Source organism: Astyanax mexicanus, chromosome 12, assembly GCF_023375975.1.
Source record: "Astyanax mexicanus isolate ESR-SI-001 chromosome 12, AstMex3_surface, whole genome shotgun sequence".
NCBI lineage: Eukaryota > Metazoa > Chordata > Actinopteri > Characiformes > Acestrorhamphidae > Astyanax > Astyanax mexicanus.
The window spans coordinates 3,826,331-3,837,448 of NC_064419.1; the positions used below are offsets into that span (position 1 = coordinate 3,826,331).

The following is an 11,118-nucleotide window of genomic DNA, read 5'->3' on the forward strand; positions in this document are numbered from 1 at the left end:
TACACGTGGTAATAGTAATGGTAAAAGACTGTATGAGTCTATTTACACGTTGTATTAACATGCATTTTACCTCTGGATAGTACCGGGGGTCTATTTTGGCTTTAACCTCATGATTAAGATGGAGTAACCACCTGTAATACCTCAGCAACCAGCTGATACATATACCTTATCATCTGGCCTAGCTGCTACCTGATGTATCACAAAAACCAAACATGAACAGCTTAAAACCACCATAACACACAACCTTGGGCTTCTTATTAGTAATCACCAGAAATATCAAAGAAACCACATTACAACAACCTAACAACAGTGGAATGTTGAGTGATGGAAACCCATTTAATACTCTTAAGATGGGATAAAGTAACAAGCATGTGAAATACCCTAGCAACACACCCTAGCAACCACCTATGAACACCTTATCAACAGGTTAGTAACTTCCTGAAATATTATAGCAAATATTTTATCAACACCCCAGCATCCACCTAGCAACTGTGGAATATGGAGTGATAAAGACCAATTCAATACTATCAAAATGGGATGAAGTAACAAGCATGTGAAATACCTTAGCTACACACCTAAGCAACCACTTATGAACACCTTAGCAACACCTTAGTAACTGCCTGGAATATTATAGTTACTATTGTATCAACACCCCAGCATTACCTAGCAAATGTGGAGATCCATCCAATAGTTGTAGTAACTTCATGAAATTCCCCTGGAAACAAGCATGTGATATACCTTAGCAACACACCCTACAATAATCTCAACCACCTACAATCACCTTAGTATAGTACCTACTTAGCAACACCTTAGGAACTGCCTGAAATACTGTAGTAACTGCATCCACATAGAATACCATGTGAACCACTTAATAAAACATCTTAATCCTAGTGACCACATAGCAACAGCCTAGCAACGGTGGACAGCCACATTTTATTTTAGCAATTATTATTATTATTTGGCATCTACTATTGTACCTGCACCTGTACCAGACACAAAAAAGGCTCAGTATTGAAAAAAAAAAACTTTATTAATATTTGAACATGTTCAGTATCAGATCTAAAAGATGAATCCAGAACAGAACATACATGAAAGAGATGAATAACTTGAGAAAGATAAGGAAGATGAGCAGCTGCTGTCCTGTGCTGTTGACAGATACACACACAATCAACTAAATATCAACTAATAGGTATATTTTATCTGTGAGAAGGGAACACGCTGTTGTCCTGAGTCTCGAACATCTTAATGAGGACCTTAGAAGGAGAGTTGCGTACCGGAGGCACAGCAAGGTCTGAAAAAGATAAGGGAAAAATATTTAACTGGTACTGAAGGCTGCTGGTAAATGTCTAGAGGACATACTTTGTGGGGATCCTTATTAGCATTGATGTAAATGAATATACAGTATTGATACTCACTGTTTTTTGGGACCTTCTGGACATGTATGACCGATTGTTGTTCAATTCTAAAAGATGAAAAACAAAAAAAGTGTTTTTTTTAGATAATTCCATCACATTTCATAATTTCAGTACAATTTGATTAATACTGTCAGTCCTGATACTGTCTCAGAGTTTGCCTGCTCTGGGCTCTGAACTACACAATAAAGACTCTATTTCCCAGCATGCACTTACACAGGACTTGGGACTTCCCTGACTCTGCTGATCACGTGACGCTATGCTGTTCCTGCTCTCCCGGTTACTGATTGTTTGCACCTGGCTTGTCCTATATATATACACCCCTCTGTTTTTCTGTCCCTTGCCAAGTATTGAATCTAGTTAGCTAGCTCCTCTTTATTGTTTGTTTCTGTTGCAGATCTATTTTTGTATTTTTGACTACTCTTTTGCCAAGCCCCTTTTCTACTGGATTTTCTGTGTATGATTTTCTGTGTATGACCCTGTTTGACCCAACTACTCTACTGGTATGTTTATTACATTTGCTGCCATACTGTGTGTTCGGTATCCACGTGTGTCTGTTGTCTGTCTGATCTGCATGACAACTACAATACAAGTAACCAAGACCATAAAAAGTTTAAGAATAGGTGAATAACTACCCTTTAAAATGTTTACTTTTACTTGTAGGCCCAGTAAATTAATTCCATTAATGAAAATGCTAACACTCTCATTTCTATAAGTCTAAACTAAAAAAGTTTTTGTTTAATGGTTCTCTCACCGGTTCTCCTCTCCTTCCAGCAGCTTCCTGTAGGTGGCGATCTCAATGTCCAGAGCCAGTTTGACATTCATGAGCTCCTGGTACTCGCGGAGCTGCTTGGCCATGTCCTTCTTAGCCTTCTTCAGAGCTTCTTCCAGCTCTCTGATCTGCATCTGAGCATCACTCACTGCCTGTTCACCACGACGCTCCGCCTGCAGTATCTGACTGTCCACAAGGTCACGCTGCAAGACAGTAAAGAGTGATTTTAGTTTGGTTAAAAAGCTTTCCAGGATGGGTTCCACTCAGACCACAGACCTCCCCAGGGTCGACCAAAGAAGTTAAGCTTTAAAAAATAGTTGCATGAGTACTGCCGGTATTGCTGCAGAGCTTGAAGTAGTGGGAGGTTAGCTTTGATTACAGGGCTAAGACCATAAATACGCCACACACTGCATCAACTCGTTTTGCATGGCACTGTACTATAGAAGGGAGCCTCTTCTAAAGCTGACGCACAAAAAAGCCTAGAGCATAGTTGACTGGAACCATGTCCTGTGGTCATGCGGTGTGATGTGGTAGTTACCTGTGCTTTAGCGGAGGTGATTTCAGTCTGCAGGCGAGTGATCTGTCTGTTGAGTTCTGCAAGATCACTCTTACTGTTCTTCAGCTCTGAGTCGCGCTGATCAGCCTGAGACCGTTTGAGTTCATACTGGGGAGAGATTTAACATGTATTACATGTTAGTATATTGATAAGACCCCCCACCACACACATACTGTAAATGTATCTATGGAAAATTACACATGTATTATATACATTAAATACAGTACCAGTCAAAAGTCTGGACACACCTTTTCATACAATGTTTTAATTTTCCTACATTGTAAATTAGTACTGAAGTCACCAAGACCATGAAAGAACACATAAGGAATAATGTAGTAACTTAAAAATGTTAAAGAAACCACATAGGTGGCTCTATTATCACACACACACACACACACACACACACACACACACACACACACACACACACAGTGCCTTTCTTAGTTGTGTGAATGCCTGATGTCATTTACAGTGAGATTAATTGAAAAGTTTGTTTGAGTTTCAGCAGAAAGTTGGGTAACCAGCTCCTGAAAATCAGCCCTAACCTGAACATATGGATCAACAGGTGTTTTTCTACTTTGACTCAAGTACATAGTTCCAATCAAAAGTTTGGAACACACCTTAAATTCTGTGCTGTTTCATTATTTTAAAATTTTATCCAAACTATGAACAGAAAAACTTGGAATTATTTATTATAATAAAATATTTATAAATAAAATATTTTATCTTTTGTATAGCTTTCTATACAATCATCTTTATATCTATCCATCCATTCTTCCATTTATCTTTTACTAACTAAAATATAGACTATTTTAGCTCACTCTGCTAGGTGCATATCGTCGCTGTCCAATAAAAAACAAGTATCTATATTTTTGTTAATTTTTAGATTACTACATTATTTCATTACTACATAAGTCCCTTATATTGTGTTAAAATTTCTTGATGTATGGACCAATAGAACATTTCCTAAATTACCTGAAATAAAATGTTGGACTTCCATTGAACGTTAAGATGGTTTTATCTCTATCCTGTAAATTTGCTATATTTTATATATTTTTACTTTATTTTTGCTATGTTTTACATTGGACAGTGACAATATATTTAGTTTATGCACATATTTATAAGCAGGTACATAAGTGTGCTCACTTTGTTCTTGTACCAGGCTTCAGCCTCCTGGCGGCTGCGTGCTGAGATCTCCTCATACTGGCTCTTCACCTCCTCCACGATCTTCTGCATGTTCAGCTGCCTGCTGTTATCAATCTGAACCACCACCGAGGTCTCCTTCAGCTCCTCCTGCAGCTCCTGCAGCTCCTGCACAGGTAAAGAAGTATACTTAAGAACATTAAAATGTGTTCAAATTAGGTAAAGAAAACTAAAAGTTCCTTTTTTATTTGATATACTTCATTAAAATACGCATTAAAATATTCTCTCTCTGTATTTGCATAAAATGTATTTTTAAGTAATATACTTTAAATTAAACGTTGTGTTCATAAAAAATACGGTACAACTTTAAAATAAGACTACCTTTATAAAGGGTTAATAAATGGTTTACAATTAGTTTATTAATGGTTAGTAATTAGGTTGTAAACGCCTTTAAAATCATTAATAATCAGTTAAAACACGTACGTAGAAATGTACGTAGACATGTTGTTTGCCAAATAGTGAACCCACAGCCATCTATAATTGTTGCTCTTTCAACGTATGTGTTATAACTGATTATTAATGATTATTAATGATTTACATCCTAATTAGTAACCATTCATAAACTAATTGTAGACCATTTATAAACACTTTATAAGGGTAGTCTTATTTTAAAGTACATATGTTTTGGCATTAAATACAGCTTAAAGTGCACTTAAGTTCGCAGAAGATATACAAAAAAGCTCTTAAAAGCAAATTCAAATGCTTTTATGTTGTATTTTTAAACATACAGCTCTGGAACAAATTAAGAGACTACTTCAGTTTCTGAATTAGTTTCTCTGATTTTGCTATTTATAGGTTTATGTTTGTGTAAAATGAACATTGTTGTTTTATTCTATAAACTACAAACAACATTTCTCCCTAATTCCAATTAAAATATTGTCATTTAGAGCATTTATTTACAGAAAATGAGAAATGGCTGAAATAACAAAAAAGATGCAGAGCTTTCAGACCTCAAATAATGCAAAGAAAATCAATATTTGGTGGAATAATCCTGGTTTTTAATCACAGTTTTCATGCATCTTGGTATCATGTTCTCTTCCACCAGTCTTACACACTGCTTTTGGTGGATAACTTTATGCCTTTACTTCTGGTGCAAAAATTCAAGCAGTTCAGTTTAGTTTGATGGCTGTGATCATCCATCTTCCTCTATATTATATTTCAGAGTTTTTTTTTTTTTTTTTTACATACTTCTTTCCTATGAATTTTGGCATGTCAATGTATTATAAAGTGTATTATGTATACACACCTCTTCATAAAATGCCTTAAAGAAGTTTAGGTCTTGCAGAATTCCGGCCACTTTGTCCTCCAGTGCTGCTCTTCCCAAGTACCCAACATCAACATCCTGTTAAGACAAGAAGCAATCAGACAAATCATATAGTTTTTCATTGCTTGTGTATATATATATATATATATATATATATATATATATATGTGTAATAATAAAGTCCCATTATTGTAGATATGCAAGCACCCATGTTCTGACCCACCCAGTGAGTATGTGAGTATGTGAGGTAGTCATGCAAGCAGTGAAAGTGTCATACCTTCTTCACATTCACAAAATCATTTTCTGCTGCGTTTCTTCTGTTAATCTCGTCTTCATACCTGTGGGAGAGGAGTTGGCACGCGGTCATGCAGAGACTGAATGCTGTATTACATGCTGCACAGTAACGTGCACAGAGTGAGCTCAGTGAAGTGGAGCTATCTAATTGTATTTCAGCACTGTCAATCAAGCTGTTAAGCCACCTCTTAGAAAAACACAGTCGTTCCAGTTTTACACTGAAAGCTTAATGACTTAGTTGGGGCTAATGATTATATAGAGCGCAGGGCCTCAAAAATGCCATTTACTGTCAGAATGCAAAAGCCATATGCAATATGGTGCAAATTAAAAAGTATTGCTGTACACCATGAGTTATATTTTAGCGATCTATATCGCACTGGTCAATTGCGAATCACACAGCTGATTTTAGAGCGTGTCGTTGTGTTTTTGGTATAGTGAGAGAGCAAAAAATAGGTCTTGCACGGCTTGAAACATACAAAAGGTATAAACTAATTCACTTAATTAATCATGGGTGTGTTTTGGCCGTAATGTAAAGTAAACCAATCAGTGTGCCAGTTGTCATTCCCTTTAAGAGGCGGCTGCGCTCTGACTTTTACGCAGCTCAATAAAGGTACAGCAATATTATTTTATTCTTTATTCTGTTTTTTTATTGATGTAAAGGCTGGCTTTTTTGCCTCACAGTGCATTTATTTGTGTGTGTGTAACAAGTGGGGGTGTACATAAGTTATATTGCACGGCTGACTGTTGACTGACAGTCTGAGGGTTTTAATCAGTCAGTGGCGCACCTGTGTTTTCCACTACCAAAATAGAAACTCAACAGAAATTCTCCTGAACACACCTTACTTCCAGATCACCTATTGTAACGGCATAGGCACAAGGCGTGAACATAGACCGCTGACGATAGGTTATACGATAGCAATGAACATCACAATACACCTTATACAGGGTGTACGATAGGGCCATATATGTCCAAATGATTGTGTTTACATGCAGCTAATGACAGCATTCAATGAAAGCATTCAAATCCCCATAAACTTCTTTACTGTTGTTTATACTTGTCCAGCACTATATATAATAAGTTTCCCTACATATTTTAGATATTTCCCCTTTATTAGCATCTCTGCTGTTATCAATGAAGAGTCTCCCTCAGAGAAAAACTGCAGACAGCTCCAGGTGTTTCTTTAAATGCTTACTGCCGCGGTATTTCTATGGTATGTCATTTGCATGTACAGAAAGTGATCTAACCAGTATTTGAAAGATGCTTCTGCTCCACCATGCACTTACCTAGCTGAGCTAATCACAGCCTCGCTAATTATCCGAGAGAAACAGGTGTGCAGCATGCACTCTGCTGTTCCTGAGTTTAGTGCTGGTCTATATATCACAGGTAATACATGTATACTGTGATATGATACTCTTTGTGGGCAAAAGTATTAGGACACCTGCTAATTTATTGTCTCTTCCGCAGTCAAGGGTCTCTGCTTTTGTTGGAGTAACTGTCTCTACTTCAAGAGAAAGCTTTCTAAAGGAATTTGTGAGGATTTATTTACACTGATCAGCAAGTGGTGCAACCTAAAGCAGCTGAAATTGCACTCAGTTAATGACAGAGGGACCTAAAATAATCAAAATACTTTAATATTTTTTAGTTTTGATTTTTAATTGACCATTGTCACACTTCCATACTTGTTGATGTGAAAGCATCCTTTTATCAATGCTGGAGGCTATTCTGACATGTTAGCTGTGCTGCTAAGTGAAGGCTAAATAAAAACGTGAGTGCTCTGTGAAAACGGTTTATTGTTTTGAATCATATTTATATGACCTCAGACAACACAGAAATTATATTTTTTACTTTTTCAGTTTTTTTATGTTTTCATGTTTTATTTCCTGCCATGCATGCATCTATATTATCATACAATAATGTTATGGCACATTATCAACTGCATGAGAGGATAGACAATGAAAGGATTATATAGGGTCACTTTTGTTATATATAAGTTATATATATATATAACTTTTGTAATAACTGACTGACATTATGATATTGTGCTTTATTTTGACTCTTGAAACTTTTCATATTTTGTCACCTTACAACCACAAACTTAAATTTATTTTATTGAGATTTTAAGTGATAGAGCAACACAAATTATCTGATAAAAACTGTCATTTTTCCCAGCATGCAATCACACTGGACCTTTTAGGACCCTGCTGATCATGTGACACTACAGGGCTCGAGCTCTCTGAGCTTCTGATTGCCCACACCTAGTTCTTTTAGTGTATAAACCCTTTGTTTTTTTTAGTAGCTCCTCGCTGGGTATTGAATTACCTTTATCTTTTGGATTTCCTGTGTATGACCCTTTGCTACTGTATTAACTGTGTTAGCAATACTATCCAGTACTTGGACATGTAAATGGACTTTTTAATCACACTATAGATTGTTAAGGGGGGCCTAACCTGTTTTGGTTGTCCTCCACCAGCTGGTGGGTGCTGTGGAGTTCAGCGTCCAGCCGATCCTTGTCTCTGTTAAGGGTGTCCAGCTGGGCCTGCAGGGTGCTGATATAATTCTTCATCATGGGCTCCAACCTGGAGTCCTTGCGCGTCTCACCATTCAGCAACTTCCACTTTGTCTCCAATAACTTATTCTGCTGCTCCAGGTGGCGCACCTGAGAGAAAGAGAGATATGATAAAAGATGAGAGATGTTAACAGATAGTGTGAAGCTCCTGGTTGACCTTTTTTTTCTCTGATGTGATGATTAGAGACACCTTGGTGAGGATGCTTTTGTTATTAATCATTAAAAGTTAAAATAATGTCAGTTACAGGTCATTTATAACATAAATAAGCTGAAAACGAGCTGTTTAAATAAAATTTTAATTTCCCTCCATCCATGACCAGCAATAACTAAATAAAATACATTAAAGCAACCATCTATAGTTAAAATGAGAAGACATTGCAATATCGTCTGTTAGTTACTTACTTAAATCAGCCATAACATTAAAACCACCATATTGTGTAGATCCCTCTCATCCACTAAGTTGGATTTTACAAGACCTTTAAATGTGTCCTGTAGTATCAAGACAAGACATTAGTAGCACATCCTAAAAGTCCTATATCAATATTTACTAGAGCCACCATTCGCTGCAATTATAACAGTAAGTGCTTTGGGGTTTGTCTCTACCAGTTTTGCGCATCTAGAGACTAGAGATTTTTGCCCATTCTTCTTTATAAAACAGCTCAAGCTTAGCCAGGTTTGATGGAGAACGTCTTGAAAATTGATTACTGATTACTGATCTGTTCAGCAGAAAAAAGTCTACAACCCATACTAAACAGTATATAGTACTAAAATACTGGCTGAAACTCTGCTGACATAAGCTGTTGGTGCTTAAACTCAGCATGTTTCCTTAATTTCTGATGATACATCCTGATCTACATTCTGATCATGTTATGAATCACTATAAAAATATAATCCTTAATAGTCTTTTAAGTATACAGGGTAAAACACACTTGGCTAGCTCTCTCACCTTGTCGATGTAGGAGGCGAACTGGTTGTTGAGTGTTTTGATCTGCTCCTTCTCCTGCAGTCTGACCGCATGCAGGTCAGGGTCCAGGTCCAGCTGCATGGGGGTCAGCAGGTTCCTGTCCACAGTTACGGCCCTAACAGGCAGGCTCTGCGCTGGAGCATCCCCAAAGCCAAAATATGAGGTTCCAGTGCGGGGAATGGTCGCTCCAGCCCGGGGATACGAGCCCAGAGAACTGCTGCTGAAGCTCCGCACACTGGACCTGCTGCTGCTGACCCGACTACTCATGACTGCAGAGCTGAGGAAGACTGTTGAGGACTGTAGAGTATGGTGGAGTGTGATAATTGGAGGTGTGTGGAGTCCTGGACTGACAACATATATATACTTAGCCGGGGTGTGTGTGTGTGTGTGTTTTTGTGTGTGTGTGTGTGTTTGGAGGTATGCACATTCTTCAGATGGAAAAACAAGTTTAACAACTGATAGCAGAGCTCAGCTCACACACATACTGTACATTCATGTATTCATCAGGGATGCATGCTTACACACATGAACACACACACACCCACACCCACACACTGTGTGTCTGGGAACTCTTCCAGTCCTGATGTAATCTCAGTAGTAGAGACTGCTGATGTCAGAGTTCTGTACCAGTGTTGTGAGCTGGCATGTTTTGGTTCACAGGTATCTGATGATCTACTGATGCTGCCGTCTGCTATTCGAAGAACCTGCCTAATATACTTAGAGTACTCATATTAAATATTTAGCTTCCTGTCTGTTTTCTCTAATAGATTTCCAGGATTTCCAATAAAGTTTGAACTGATAACCGCAACCCCAACACTCCCACCCTCAGCTCAAATTTAAAAAAGGCAAAAAAAAAGGGGAGGAATAGTTTGGGAGGGTCCCTCCTGCCTCGCCTCTAAACCCATACATCACCCTCGTCTCTAAACCCATACATCACCCAGTGGGCGAGGCGAGGCAGCTCTCAGGAGGGAGAGCTGATTGGCTCTGTGTTTGGTTGGGCATCAACAGGGGGGGCAGTACTATTGATTGATTAAATAATCTGCCTATTGTGATGTGTGCGCGTACCAAAGTATACGGACACATCATTCTCGCCTATAATAGCACAGTTGAACCTGAGGGGGCGCTGCAGAGGCAGAAATGATCACAATAAAAGTTTTATAGTTTTTATAGTTTAGGTTAGGAAAAGTTAGGAAATAAAAATTTGTAAGCAGGACTGGAATGAACACATTGAACAAATGAACACATTTTGTCCATTAACCAAAAACATATTGTTTAAAGTTTAATGGTTCTTTAAAGCTGCTGTCAGTTTCGAGAAATCTGTCAGGTCAGATGTTTCTGCTAATTTGCTGTCCAGACCTGTCCAACCACCTCTGAGCCACCTGCACGCTCTGATCTTCTCCTGTTGTGCCAAAAACTTCACCTACAATACCAGTCAAAAGTTTGGACACACCTCTTCTCATTCAATGTGTTTTGTATTTTTTTCTTTGTGATTTTAATATTGAAGACTATATTAAAGCTAGTATTGAAGTATTGTTTTAAACCAGAATATGTCTTATACATTTAGCCTTGGTGACAGATTTACACACTCTTTTTAATATATTTTAATCTCAGTGTCTTTTTGAGATAGAATCACCTGGAATGGTTTTCTTGAAGGAGTTCCTGGAGGTGCTGAACAATAGTTGCTAGCTCTTTTTTAGAGGGGCACAAGCACCCCTAAACCAGGTCCCAGTCCCACCACCTCTAAACATGACGGTACAAAGTTATTGGTTTTTAGCTCTGAAATTAGATCATGAAACATATTTTAAGAAAGAAATACAGCAATCTTCCCCTCGCCCTGCGAATATATTTTTATTTTTCTGTATTAAGTCTATTATCTCTTTATTATAACACAATATCACGCAGTATTGACAATAAAACTACTTGACATGATTTGATCAAGAGGCCCAGTGCGCTTCATGCTGTATTAGGATATGATTGATGATTGTACGCTCCCTGCTGGTCACTTAAGAGAACTGCAAGTGTCTTTTACTACAAGTCAGAAAAGGGGTTAGTTTTATTCAGACAGTCTTAATAATATTTTACTCAA

At 37.8% G+C, this 11,118-nt stretch overlaps 1 protein-coding gene across 1 annotated transcript; it reads right to left on the minus strand.

The window, feature by feature from the left end:
- Positions 1-1,016: 1,016 nt before the first annotated feature.
- On the minus strand, positions 1,017-9,446 carry si:dkey-222n6.2 (keratin, type II cytoskeletal cochleal). The gene is made up of 9 exons (XM_022670874.2): positions 9,015-9,446; positions 7,950-8,158; positions 5,485-5,545; positions 5,190-5,285; positions 3,887-4,051; positions 2,723-2,848; positions 2,167-2,387; positions 1,416-1,462; positions 1,017-1,291 (listed from the first exon to the last, which is right to left on the minus strand). The coding sequence occupies exons 1-9, from the start codon at positions 9,297-9,299 to the stop codon at positions 1,197-1,199; spliced, it is 1,305 nt and encodes a 434-aa protein (XP_022526595.2). The 5' UTR covers positions 9,300-9,446; the 3' UTR covers positions 1,017-1,196.
- Positions 9,447-11,118: the final 1,672 nt, after the last annotated feature.